Consider the following 14,962-nt stretch of genomic DNA (forward strand, 5'->3'; position numbering starts at 1 on the left):
AGGCCTGCGCCCGACGGGCGGGATTCGAGCTGGTCGCCTGGCGGGCGGACGTCTGCCCGACCGGGCGACGACAACCCTGGGCGATTTTTCGCGCTTTGTTTTCCTGTTTTTCTTTATTATTTTGGGCAAACTATAAATACTAAGCTTCTTTATTTTAGTTGCCACCTTTTATTCTAGTATTGGACGCTTAGTTTATTTTCCTTAAGCTTAGTTTTCTCTCTAAATTCATGCAGAACACTTAGTTTAATTTTCAATGAAAATTCAAGCTTTCAATTCCCATTGTTTTTCAATTAGGTATTGTTGTCTTGCTTTGATCATGTTTCCAATCATGTTAATTGCCTTGTTTATTGGTAATATGCTTGAGTAATTTATTTTCTAGGGTTTGGGGATCCATGAATAATATGAAGGGATATTGAATAGTTGGTGATTGTTGGCATTGTAATTAATTCCTATTGATTGGTTTATTTCACTATACAATTAGATTTGCGCAGGTTTAATTGTGATAGTTTGGCAATATCAAGTTAAGATTCGAGAGATGCAATTTGATATTTAGGCTTGTGTCAATAGGTGGAATTAGGATTAATACGTGGCGAGAGCCCGTTAATTCTAAGTCTATGATTAGTATCGATTCGAGAGAGCATGCTAGTCTAATTAATTACCTTGTTGATTATCGTGATTGTTTATCGTCCTGGATTGTTATTTGTTGGTGAACCTATGCCCTAGATTCTTTAATATCTTGATTCTTTAATATCTTGATTCTTTAATATCTTGATTCTTAATTGTTTAATTATCGTCGTAGTCTTAGCAAATCATCAACCAAACTCTTGTTCCCAATAGTCTAGATTAATTGATTAATAGTAGAAAGAACGTCCGTTTCCTGTGGATTCGATCCTGACTTCCGTTGCTACCTAACTAGTGGACTTAGGTTTATTTTTGATAAGGTGGTACGATTTTAGCCTAACCAAAGAAAATCACTAAATAGATAAAAATATAATAAGCTTTTGTTTTTTTTTAAAATATCGGCAAGAAAATGAGGTCTTACTGAAATAAAATTGGAGCTCTTGTCGAATTTGTAATCCGTGTATTTGAAGGCACATGAGCTGAAAAATTAGCAGCAAATGTTAACCACATTAGTGAAAAAAAGGGATTAAATATGAGAATTAAATACGAAACAGGCCAACATGAATTTCAACAGACGACGCAGATATGTGATCAATATGCCACCAATAATACTATTTTACTACAAAAAAGGCCAAAGATAGAATTTAGTTGATTTTAATTTAATCAGGTGTTTTCTGCTCTTTCTTTGGCTTTAAATTGTATGGCCTGTCCATTACCTTACCACATACAGCCATAAAAAAAGTGATATGACAAGAGAAGCATAAAACTTGAATCAAACACCTAAGCAGCAGATGTGAATAAACTGAAATGATGCCAAGAGATGCCTCTGAAGGGATAACTGAAAATGGACAGGGAGGGAAGGAAATTGGTGGACGAAGAAGTCTGATTTATCACCAAATAAAAGTTACATCCACAAGTTGAGACTTTGCAAAGTGCAGAAAGAGGTTAATAGATAGCCCTTCTTCCCTGAATTTGAGGCTTCAGAATTACCATAATAAAAACGGAATTACACAAGCTTTATTAATTCAACCGAAGGGAAGAATTGTGGTATTAGAACTGTACGCATTTTGGATCATTTCATTACTATCAAACAAGTAAAGATAAAACCCTAAACGCACAACTAATGGGAAATGCACGAAGTTGCATATAATAAAACAAAGAGAGAAGCATTGCTAGATCAATAAAAAAAATCACTGCAGAAAAATCCTAAAGAAAGAACCCTTCTTGACCTCAGATTCTGATGCCCTAGTTTATATCTAACAATGAAAAACTCAAATAAAATCAAAACTTAACTTAAAACAACAATTCAACTGAATGCTCTAAACTCCAGTAAATAAAAAATCAATAAGCAGGAAAGCACCCCAAAAAACCACCCATTCAACATTACATCTGCTTGGTTTTTCCAAAGTGCAGTAGTTCTTGGTTTTGCCTCCAGCCTTCAAATCGATACCCCGCAACAAGCACGTTATGATGGAGGACAGAGGATACAGCGGTCGCGTATGGTATAACAGAAATCAAATAGTAAAGCACTTTGTTGTTTTAAAGATCCATCAATTTCAAAATATTAACGTAATAAACTATAACTCGATCCAGTCTAGAACTTTAATTTTGCCTCTTCTGAAAAGGGATAGGAAAATTTTGTACACAAAGCAAATAAAGAAAACTACATTGACGAAATTCTAGCAACACAAATATCTCATGTTTAAAACCAGTGAAATCCAACATTGGACTAGCTAAAACTTAAAAGGATTAGTTCAAAGCTAAAAATACTACAAAAAGTCACTTTGAAATCTAAATAAGAAACACAAAAGATATGGCGTTGTTTTACAATCATGTACAAAAGGCAGGAACTCTCATTTCCCATCTACTGTCTATGGTTGGTGAATACCCTTAAGATACAATGCTTTGTTCAAATTTAACACAACAAGACAACTTTATGGCCTGCTGCCCTGCCCGAATGTTTAATTTCAAGAAAAGATCTGGAACCATATCATTATGGCCTAATGACATTCTAATAAAATAAAAATGTTCCCCTCGAAAATTAAAAAATAAATTAAATAAAAAATGCCATTGAAGGAAGCTTTTCCAAAACTAATCCTGTGGCATCCTGAAGAAAAAACCGGACTTCTAAATACTATTTCTACCTCCCTAGTTCATAAAATTGCATTTTCAAGAATGCTTATAGAGTTATAGATGAAAAGGAAAATGAAATGCCACGTACGGGAGATTGAAGCAACCAGACACTAGCTCTGAAAGAACCTAAAGTCGAATCAATCAGTTAGGGTTCTTTACCTTCAGTCCATGACTTATATCCCAGGTCACCTAGAATGACCACGTTCATTGTGCCTCAAGGTGCAAGCCAGTGAGTGCATAGTGCCAGCCTCGTGGAAATCCATCACAACAGCAGTATAACACCTATGTCAAGCCAGCCTCGCTTATGTTGTAGTACAACAAATAAAGCATATCAAAGCATGTTCAAGCCCCATTAATTGATGACAAATGTTACTTTGCAGGGCAATCAGTTACTATTAGTCCCGTTAATCCAACAAGTTAGCAGGACCGTTGTACTATCTACTTTTCAAGGTTAGGAAAAGCTAATTAGCTACATCAGTTAACACAAGGCCAATGTGCTATCTAGTTCTTTTTGTGATTAGAAACTACCCATCCAAACACTAACACAAATCTTACAACACCGGTTAAATGGAATCTTCATACCTAACAGAGACTACAATATTTATTTTTACTTTGCAAGGTCAGGAGATGCTAGTTAGCTACATAACACTATGACATAGGAACTAAATTAGTTTGTCATTTTTTTTTCAATATGACATAGGTACAAAAAACAAATCCATGCATTTTAAGGGGCCTGCTATGGTGAAACGGGAGATAGAGATAATCTGCATGATTGAATTCTAAACAGTCCTCTTCTGCATCTTAAATCTGGATAGCAGCTTTGAAGGTTGAGGATTAGATGGTTGTAAACTATAAACTAAACATCTTATTGAAAACAAATGAAAACAGAAATATCATGATAAGACCATATAATGGCATTGTTGCTTGATTAATAGCTTCTTTATCTGGGAAAATTTGCAAATTATCGGTCCAACTCTATGATAGACCCAGCGTGAGGCCTGAAGTGCATGAAAGATCAATATATTATGTACTGCAATAAGGAGAGACGAACTTAGAAGGGAAAAAATAAAGAATTGCAGAAATGAGGTTTAACCAGCCTGCATACCCTGAGAAACAGAACTGCAGAAATGAGGTTTAAAAATAGCATGCGCCACTATTTTGTCTGAGAGACAGACCCGTTCAACATTCAGCCTCAATCACCTCGAACATGGTATTTTTAACACATAAAAACTACAATTCTAGCCTAGTATTTTTGAGCTAGTTGCTATATTAGATCCCCAACCACTGCGCGTCTTCTAAAATGACCGTGGCTATCTAGGTTACCAGACCCTAAATCACGATCTTATGTTAACAAGAAATCGTAGTATCCGTTGCACCATCCATAGTAATTATAATAATGGATCCATCAAATACCAAATTAAGTTTAGTGATGGCCATTGTGCTAATTAAGCAAATGTATATTATCTATTTGTATCCACCTTGTCACAATATTATGAACTTAATCATGATCGAATTCTAAAGGAATGAGGCATAAACTTACATACGGGTTCATCCTTGTTTAAATCTCTTTGTTGTTTATCAAAATTGGGTCCTCGAAACTTCTGAGTTGACTGTCAAAGAAATGTCAGGTGTATAAGCTGTCGATTGGTAAAACAAGTCAAGTAAAGACATATGCTTGATGACTTGTTGTCATTGATAACAATGTTGAAACTTGAAAGTGTATGTTGAGTACCTGTAACATTTATTGTATAGTCAATTACAAAGTATAAGATTTAAGTCAACCATCTACATGGCTTTGGGCGTTGGCTACAGAACAAGATAATGTATGGGTACACTGAAAAAATGTTGTGTATTTGCACTCAAGTGAGAGGTGGATCTATAATCCTCCAAAGAATTGTAGTTGGTATTGAAAAAGAATTTGTGAAGTAAAGTAGCAATTGAAGCCTGTGATATCTGAAGACCAGCTTAAACTTCAGTTGAATTTTTTTATCAAGAAAATGTATGAGATGCTGAGGAATGTTCAGGTAAAGTTAAGTGGGAAAGGCTGTATGGAGCAGAATGAGTATTCCAAGACACACATTTATTAACTGGGCTTCTATTTTGGGAAGGTTAAAAACAAAGGGGATTGTGTAAATTTGGAGTGACTTCTGATCAGCACTGGGTCATTTGTGAAGCTGCAGTGGAATCCATGAACCTTTATTCTTTAGATGTCAATGTAGTACTCAATGTACACAGGCATTTAAAGAATGGTTAAGTTGTAGAGCTGTGGGTTGCAGCATTCAACACTTGTTCAAATGCATTCAAAAGACGAATTGGGAGAATGGTAGGATACGAAGATAATAAATGATGTGTTTTGAAACAGAAGAATTGGTTTTTTTAGCTTTTTTAGTTGTCCTGATTACTTGGTGGTGTATAGTATTATTCTGGGGCTTACAAGCCTAGTTTGTTACTTTGGGTGCTGTCCTACAGAGGCCTTAGCTTGTAAAAAGTTTTTTTTGGGCATATAATCTAAATAGCTTACTCACCAAAAAAACAAAAAAAAAACAAAAAAAGGATTATTCTATACTCTAATATTTGGGTCTTTGTTGTTCTCTAATATCTACGGAGTAACAAAGATGTAGTCACTTTTGATCCGCCGCGGCCTCAGCCCCCCAAATTAAGTATTAGTCGATCACCTCCATGTATGATCTACTCCATAATTTTGAGCCTGAAATATGGAGCCTGAAAAAACCCACCAATCATCATGCTGCCAAGTACAGGACAAGACTGAGTTTGTTCCAAATGAAAAACACTAACCATCTAATTACAGGATAAACTAACAGAAACCGCCTTTAACGTCTACATGGATCAGCAAGCTCAACGCAAAACCAAGTACACTCTCCCTATTTTCCCTTCTTTTTTTTCATTTTTAAGGGTTCTGCAATTTTTGTTTTGGATGAGACAAGGGACTGAAATTTTGACAATTTGTTGTACAAATCAAGAACCAAAGGAAATCTTTAAACTGAAATCATCAAAGAAAACAAAAGGTGACACCAGAAAATCTCAATCACCCATATCATATTTCTCCAAAAAACCATAACTTTAGCTATAACCCAATTACCCATATCACAAAAAAGAATCAAAATTCACCAATTGGATTCACAAACCAACAAGGGACAAAAATGCAAAAGAAAGACAGAGTGAAACCTCCATAATTTCTTCAGCGGTGAATATAGCCATCAACGCAGATCAGAAAAGATTATAGAAACCCTAACATCGGACATGGCATGCAAAACTTTGCAAAAAGAAATCGAAAATTACAACAATTGAAGCTCCAACTTACCTGAATAGCTCCTCAAAAACTCGCTCTTTTTTTTTTCTTCCTTTTGTTTTTTTAGAGAGACAAAACTAACACAAGAGAGAAATTTGGTTGGTTAGAGAGAAAAATTAAAACATTAGATAGAGAGAAGTTGGTTGGCTATAGAGAGAGAGGAAACTGGGAGGGTAGAGCAAGACATGGGTCTGTCAATGACTGATGAGGATTTGAAAAGTGGAGGAGAAGAAATCTGGGAAGAGGTCAGAAAAGAAGATGGAAAGAGGAGAATTCCCCTAGTTATTTTTGCCTGCCCCAGAACTCGAACACATGACAAATAAACAAAAAAAGTAGCAGCATGGGTGTCATACATGCGCTACATTGAATTTCACGTTTTTCAGACACATTACACAATTAATTTTTACATGTGTTTTCTTTGTTGTTTGGTTAGGGGAAAATAATGAACAAGGACAAGCACATTTAGAAGAAGCTTACTAGTCTAGGAGGAAGGGAGGTGGGATCATCTTGTATGCCCAATTGAGAGTAACCTATTTCACACCCTAAATATTTTGTATGACAGTTTACTTCCCAGTTTCCATAAAAACAGCCAGTAGCCCAGTAGTACCACATGAATCATTGTCCTCACTCCAAGCATGGTCTTAGTGCAGTAAACTTGAATAAATATATACATGTATAAAACACATAATAGGCAAAAATACTAAGCACATGTTGGATTAGATTTAGATTTTGGCAGTTAATAAAGTTTATTTAGACACGTATGTGATTTTAATTTCTTAAATATTTGACCCTATAGAATTTACTGAAAGTACCCTTCGCTTTCATGATTTGTACTGAGTATTTAAGGAACAACGGTTGCAAAGATCCCACAAAACTCACATTGTTGGTAGTAGGCTAGTTCATTGTCAAGTGTTAACCGCTTAACCCTTTCATTATTGAACCAGGGATCACGAGTACAATGTTCACTGTCACAACGAGGACAGTTAACGAAACTCAATGTGCTTGTTATAAGAAACCAGAGTAACTTCCAGTGGACAAACAAATGGTAACTCGGGAATTCCTTAGCAACATGAAGATAAATTAAGGGGGAGGAAAAAGCCTCAGATGAAAGACAGGTAAGAGCAGCTAGAGGGGCCATATATGAGGCAAGCTCGCATGAATGTGTTTTCGCTCTTTATTTTACCCATTACCTACAACACATAGCATGTCAAGCTTTTACTTCAAGCTGACATGGGAACACGATAAGTCACTCTTACAAAATCTAGACCCATGAAACACAGAGAATAAATATGAAGCCAAGTGCGATCAGCCATGATATCAGTGTAATTTAGTACATACAATCAGCTAGTCATAGTATCAGAGTAAGTTAGTACATACAATCAGCTAGCCATAGTATCAGTGTAAGTTAGTGCATATAATCAGCCAACCATAGTACCAGTCAACTTTTCATGATAGTCTGAAAACCTGGCACTCACGATAGCTGTATTTGGCTTAACCTTGCACTACTATTGCCTATTGCCCTATTGGTAATGGCAGTACCAAAGTCATCAATAAAGTGAATTACTATTTCCAATTATTAAGCCTGATCATCTGAAGAGCATCACATAAATCTCAAATTACCCCAAGAAAAACCAGACCACTACAGTTTGCTAATTTTAAAATTTCATAGCTTATTAACAATCAGTTATAAAACACAGTCCACTTTGAGTGTGAATATACTCAGTTGATTCGCCCCAACATGTACAAGCAGACAAGCCTACAGTTCAGCGCTTCCACCACCGAGTTACAAAAACAACATTAAACTTATTCAAAATGTCATTCCACTAATTCTCACATTCAGTTAGCAAACTGTTGTAACGCAATAAATAAAATCACAAAAATAGAGAGTAGAGACACGGGTAACAGAATTGCAGGCCAGCAGACAAATGAAAGAAACAAATGAAAGAATTTTATGCCAGACAGAAGATGGGAAGAAATCAGAGCTAGTGGAAATACATACTTCGTATTAATCCAAAAAGCAAAAAAAAAAAATTAATATTTCAATTCCATGTAAATTATTTAACCTTAGAAATGGAAGAGAGGAGGAAGGAATAAGTAACAGGAAGAAAAATACAATAGTTTCCTCTAAGGGACAACGTGATTCCCAAAGAGCATATCAATTCAAATTGGGAATTATGTTTTTAAGAAATTATGGAGATATGAAGATGTCAGTTAGCCACTGTAGGAGATTGGGGGATTGATGGAACCATTTGGAAGAGGAGCTTGATAAATTTTTGGGAAATTTGATGCACCGCTACATGGATAGAATACTAATTTTTCCAACTTTTGGCAAACACAGGTTAGGGCGTGTTCGGCGTGTTCGGCGTGTTCGGCAGTAGCGTTTAAGATAGCGGATAGCGTTTTGACCTATTCAAAAAGCTACTTGTGAAATTTGCAAGTGTTTGGTGAGGTAGCGGTTGGCGGTAGAGGTAGCAGTTGGGTAGCTTTCGTCAAACGTTAAAAATAGTAGCGTTTGAAGGTAGCGGGTAGCGTTTGACAAAAATATAATAAAGTTTTAAACAATATATATAACTTTTATTGTATTTTACAATCTCAACCGCTACTTTTACCAAACACTCATACTAGTTACCCGCTACTTTGACAGCTAACCGTTACCCGCTACTCCAACAGCTACCCGCTACCTCTAGTTTTGCCGAATAGGGCCTTAACCTAAGCCCCAAACTCTGACCACTATTCAAACCACTAGTCATTACCTTGCCAAACACGCTTGTTTTTCTTAACTAGTATTTTGATCTAATCAGTACTCAAGGAGCTACCAAGAAAGCTAATTGCCAAATAGAGCCTATTTCTAGTGCCGTCAAAATCCTAAGATGGTGATTCACTTCTTCTATCGTTGTATGGTTGCCATTTGATCATATGTGGAATTGATTGGATGGAATTTGGAGAACAAGATTTTTGAGCTTCTATTTTTGCGCATCTATATAATGGTAAAGAACAATGAAGACTTGGACACCATAATGAATGCTTCCTACTAGAGCTAATAAACAAAGCAACTACCAATTGCTTGTTGGTTCAGTGGTGATTGAGGCTGAACTTGGTAGGGAGAACCCGTGTTCGAGCCCCCGCAACAACAATTGGGAGGGGACTGGAACCTATCCATCCAAAACTCGCCTCGAATCCGGATTAGCCCTAAAGGTGAACCGGGTGCTAACACCAAAAAAATAAACAAAGCAACTCAATTTCACAAAGCAGACAGTTTGCGAGTACCCAATAACACACCTTCTCATCTCATGAACCAATAAAAGAGTGGACATAACTTCAGATTGCCCAAGCCCCTTTTCGCACCATTGCTAGTTGATTTACATTTAATTTCTGGTACATTCTTTTCAATTCAAATTACTCCAGATATTCCAGATTCATCGAGCCTGTGAACCACAGAAAAAAAAAAAAAAACGCGGATGCGGACGCATTCGAGGTAAAGGTGACGTTGTCGCGGAAACCGCTTGTAAGGATGAATAGAACGGATCGCGGCTGACGCGGTGTGATTTTTTTGAAAAAATTCACATTATCATGTCTAAGCCTTATTATTACATTTTAAGTCTAGAAGATATTATATCAACCCAATATAACCAAATTCATCATAATATGTCCGAGACCGCTGAGTATTATATTTTGTGAACAAATAACCACTCAAAATATCATGTTTCATAAACCACATAACTAATTACCAAAGTATTTTTGTCCAATTTGTGTAAAAAAAGGGTGTAACGGGGAAAAAGAGGTCCTAATGCAGCGAGTCACCGTTACATAATGGCGACGTGGGGAGAAAGACGTGATTTTTGTCGCACCGTTACGTAACGGGGTTTCGCGGAACGGAAAATCCAAAATCCGTTACAAAACGGCCGTTACGTAACAAAACGGCCAAGTTTTAATAATTTAATGTTGTGAACCCTATTTTCTTAAAGAATTCAACTAATAAAGTAACAAACTATCACTCGGCCAAAACTCCTTTTTCGTTTTGTTTGACGTGAGACCAAAATGAAAGAAATGAAATGTGAAAGTTTTTAACCAACCAAAATCTTACATCCCAAATTCTTCAAAATGGAATATCGGAAGTTATAATTTCTATTTTCCATAAGCTTGACATACAAATAAATAATTCTTATCCATAAGATTGATGTCATACTCGTAGCTGAAGCATCAATTATTCCTACCACGCAATAAACAACACATTTCCTAGGAGTGGTGAGTGAATTATTCCCATACCAAAGGAGGTTTTGTTTCACTAAAATAAAAGAGTTCAAACTGATAAATTTAATAAACCGAAACACACAACGCCTCAAAAACTGAAAATCGTATCATTCTTTTAAAATCGTACTTTACATACACAAAAACAAGACACCAAAATATACCCCAAAAAAAGGAGATCTCCAGTACAAATCAAAGAAACACACTAACAAATTACAATTTGAAAGTAAATCACCTTAAAGGCTTAAACAATACCTCATAAACAGATCATCAGCAGCAGATTGTAATTGTTGTAAGATATCTCGCCAGCCTTAAACTGAACCAAGGCGAGTTTTACCGGCATTAACGTCTTATACCAGCTGATCAACTGTGTGAATACCATTTATTTCCACGTGCTTCTTGGCATACCGAAAACCACACAACTTCATCTGAAAGATATCTGCTTCAGATGAGATGACAATTGCTGAGAATAGAAACATCACATACTCATTTCAGCAAGATCCATGAACAAACAAAATTTAGTACACAAAAAGTAAAAGGGACATGACACTACAGTTTTGGTACATGCTATAGAAACACACTCTGAGGCTCTAACCACATGGTATCATTTAGTTACAAAAAAAAGCTTCGTAACCAACTAACCATTTTCTACTAGCAAAATGCAACAGACTAAAGAGATTCTCAGCCAACGAAAACGTCATTAACCACACTTTATTTTTCCGCTTTGACAATATTAAGAAAATAAGAAGGTTAAGCCTAAATATGTTGTTTCCCCATCAACAGTTTTAGACTTTTCATTAGTGTTAGCTATCAAAAAAAAGCACAAGGAATTGATTTTTTATTTGTCTTTCCAAACAAAAAAAATCCCTATTTCTTAAACGACCAATGGGATGAATATCATGTAGTTCCTTTTCCTTACATGAAGTACGGTGTAACCACAATTTCATAAAAGGTAGCAGCAGGTGAAATTGTGAACCACGAATCATGTTGGCATAAAATACCGTCTATTTACCGTTCAATTCATGGCCCATTGAAGTAGACAACTGTGTGAATATTAGTTCATATAATTCTCAGTATGCCTCGAAGTAATAGAATAGGGGCTAGAGCCTTATTACACAGACTTATTCCAGCAACATTACCAATTCATTTTACAAGCTTAAAGTACCCAAGTCCTGATTAATAGCAGCAAATCAATTTGAAACTTATGCCCTATCGTGGTTGATTTCACATGCATGATGCAAAAAATTTGTTCAAGCCCACTCCAGCAGAGTATAAAAGAGGAAATAGATGAAGCACACATGCCAATGCCAATGCCAATCCAGTAGTCTACGAAGAAACTGATGAGCTTACATGGGAGGCTACCCTGCTACGTACTGCAACTTATTTAACACATTTTTTGTTGTGATAGGTTATACTAGTGATATATTACAAAAACACATTAAGCAATATCAAGAGGTTTTAGTGTTTAACACGGTCATATGTAGTTGTAAGACAAGCAGCTGAATATTACAGTACTAATTTCAAAATGATGTAAGCTTTTTATGCTTGAGATTCTGTTTGCATCTGACAGGCCACATGCCCATAAATATTATACTGATTTTTTTTTTCTTTTCTCCAAGTCCACCCCAACAGAGATACAGAAAATCAGCAAGAATTTTTTTTTTTTTTAAAGCTCCAATTTGTTTGCCATATCTTACAAATTTTGACGGAAAGAAAGGTAAAACAGAGGAAAGCAGTGAAAGTGAAAAAGGTTTATGACAATGCAAAAGCAATGGTTAGTAACAGCTTAATTCTTTAGGAAAAAAACAGTGGAAGGTGTCATCCAAGAGATGTGTTAACTTCTATGACAATGGAAGCTGGTGTCATCCAGGAGATGTGTTAACTTCTTTGACAATGGAAGGTGGTGTCATTCCAGAACTGTGTTAACTTCTATGACAGTAGAAGGTGTCACTCCAAGAATCAATGTATACGGTAAACATAAAAATCAACACAAAATTCTCTGTATTTTGAACAAAAATATGGCCTAAATAAATACGCACAGGCAAAATACACTAGATTCTAGATAAAAATGGGAGATGCAAAAAAGAGAGGCAGCTTAGCAACAACATTAATACGATCTTTCACACTTCAAACACTGCAAAAAAAAGGTGAATTCCAGAAGAATGTTCTCAGTTCTCACCATCAGAGAATGATTCCTCAAATTTCACACTTCAAACACTTTAGCCGTTGGAGCGTCGCAGGAATCTGATTAACAGTGATAGAGACAAGTAACGGTTTCAATGTGCAGCTGGTTTTCGAAGGTAAGCGGTTTCCAGGATGACTCAGTGCCTAGCCTTAACTAGATTAACTGACTAGGTTAATACTGAGTAAGTGACCGATATCACTGGTATGCTGTTGAACTCTGGTGTTGGGTGTAGTATGACTCGGTGTCAAGTAAACAAGTTAAGTGACCAAGTAACTACATTAACAGCTAGGCCTTCCACAAGGAATCCATAGCTTGAACACCTAAGAACTTATGGCTTGACACTGAGTCGGTTATCAAATCAAATTCTCACCTCTACAATAATTAAACAAGTATTAAACAATTCAAGGTCATGAGGTATAATATTGATCAAATATCAACAATTGATCATTGGAGTTCAAGCTTGGTGACATAGTAGTAAACAGTGCAAATACCAAAACAGGGTGTCTTATAACAACTCACTTGAAATTTCCAAATCCAAATCACATTTATTCAAATAAAGCAGGTTTAAGATATAAAACTTGATAAATCAGAACTACAAGGCTACATGCCATTTAGTGTAATGTGCTAGTACATCACCTTGCAATACCAGTTCATTAGTTCCATTCGGCATCCATAACCAATAAGCAAATGCGCTTACAAATGGAGCAGCTCCTGTGTATCAGCGTCTTGAATTGCAGCAGTTTCCCTCACTGTATCTCTTTCTACAAGACTGCGATCTCACCTAGCAAGGGCAGTTTCCAGAATCTCGCGTTTCTCTTCCTCCAAAGAACCGGGCTTGCCCAGTTCCAGCGCATGAACCTTCACTTCCTTTGACGTGAAAGCCTGAAAACGAGTGAATTGTCTTCCAAGTAACACTTCCATAACTCTACCTTTCAACCCCATTTCTTTACCACCAATTATCCTGACCTCTTTCCCAATCTCAAAAACTCAAATTTCTACCATTCCCTCGTCCTCTCTAGTTTTCTTACTCCCATCACTTTTGCATGAATCACATAATCAGCACCCGAGCCTTTCTTTCGTGGTCCTTCACTTATACTAAACAACCTTGACGTCCTCCTCACCATTTCAGCCAAGAGCTTCCCCAGTATCCTCATAGCAGAAACCTCTTCAAGCTGATCAAAAACCGTTTATTGGCAGGCAATTCACCTTTTTATTGGCAGGGATTGCAGCCGTTTTTGGGCATTTCCTAGAGTTAGGTCAGGCTTGAAATCCGAAATTGATTTGGGGATTTTTGTGAGGAATCCTTGTTTAGGTTTGGTGTTTGATGTCGTATAAAATTGATACGATGTGCGAGTATGATACTATGAATCTATGATGGATAAAAAATAATGTTGCAAACAATTACTCCATTTTTTTAAAATGTATCTAACTGAAATAGAAAAGGATACGGATTACGGAGTAGATGTTTATCAGATTTACCTAAGAGCATGTTTATCAAACCAAATTCAAGAGAGAAAATTGAATAAAAAATACTTTTTTCGTTTATTTTTACTTGCAATGTTAATGTAAACTTTGATCATTATATCTTTAATTCTGTTTAAGCAAAAATTATAAAAGGTTAACACAAATTCTTACTTACATGGGGTGTACGATAAATATTGTACACCGAAGTTAAAGTTAACGAAAAATGCTTAAAAGTTACCTTTATATACGTAAAAGTTATCTATTCTTTACTGATAAATTTTTTTATTTTAATAAAAAAATATTTCTTCAAAATCAATAATAATGGATATAATTTATCATTTAGCCCTTTAAAATGTTTATTTATCAATTATTTTTTAATAATATAAAAGTCGAAGAAAATTAAGTAAAAGTCAGAGAAAACTGGGCAAAAGTGATTTTGGTGTACAATAAATTTATTGTACACCTTGTGCATGCAAGACCTTTTGAAAAGTTAATATTTTGAAAATACATATTAAGACGAATCTAACAATATCTCACATGACTGTGTTTTAACTTACGTATAAATCACCAACAATAGTCAAAGTATAATATGTGAATAATGTAGAATTCATCAACGTTGCGAGTATTAAAAATCAGAGGAAGTAATAATAATAATATAGGTAGAGAGATGAGAGAGAAAGGAAGAGAGATAGTAAAAACATTCAAGAATTGGTGTTTATGAACGTCAAATGGAAAACCAAATGCATGGAGGACTTGACATGTAGCATATGGGGGGGACCAAATAATATTGTTAATTTTTTTAATTGCAAAATGACATTTTAGAGGTGGTGGCATATGGGGGGACGAAAAATTTGTAAAATTATGAAGTGCATTAGAATAATGACAAGTGTCACCTTGTTTGATGATATTTTTGATGTTTGATAAATGTTGTTAGATTTTATTGGTGTTGGGGAGAGAGAAAAATAAAAACAAAATATTTTATTAGGTTGAAAACCAAACTT

General features: G+C 35.7%; 1 protein-coding gene across 22 annotated transcripts in view; it reads right to left on the reverse strand.

Moving 5' to 3' along the window:
• The window catches only part of LOC110778331 (uncharacterized), a 28,831-nt gene extending 14,837 nt beyond the window's left edge, over nucleotides 1-13,994 (reverse strand). For 3 of the 22 annotated variants that reach the window (XR_008921979.1, XR_008921977.1, XR_008921978.1), the window contains exons 1-4: nucleotides 13,134-13,985; nucleotides 10,568-10,775; nucleotides 4,295-4,486; nucleotides 2,914-3,036 (exon numbers count right to left, since the gene is read on the reverse strand). Coding sequence is in view for 4 of the 22 variants with exons in the window: in XM_056830243.1 (XP_056686221.1) it covers nucleotides 1,043-1,100; nucleotides 4,295-4,306 (70 nt within the window). In the remaining 18 variants the exon portion in view is untranslated. Of the gene's footprint in view, nucleotides 1-1,042; nucleotides 1,101-2,913; nucleotides 3,037-4,294; nucleotides 4,487-6,076; nucleotides 9,471-10,567; nucleotides 10,776-13,133 lie in introns of those variants that run through there. The other 19 variants (XR_008921973.1, XR_008921970.1, XR_008921974.1 and 16 more) reach the window with 13 other exon arrangements.
• Nucleotides 13,995-14,962: the final 968 nt, after the last annotated feature.

Source organism: Spinacia oleracea, chromosome 5 (assembly GCF_020520425.1).
Source record: "Spinacia oleracea cultivar Varoflay chromosome 5, BTI_SOV_V1, whole genome shotgun sequence".
Classification (NCBI taxonomy): Eukaryota; Viridiplantae; Streptophyta; class Magnoliopsida; order Caryophyllales; family Amaranthaceae; genus Spinacia; species Spinacia oleracea.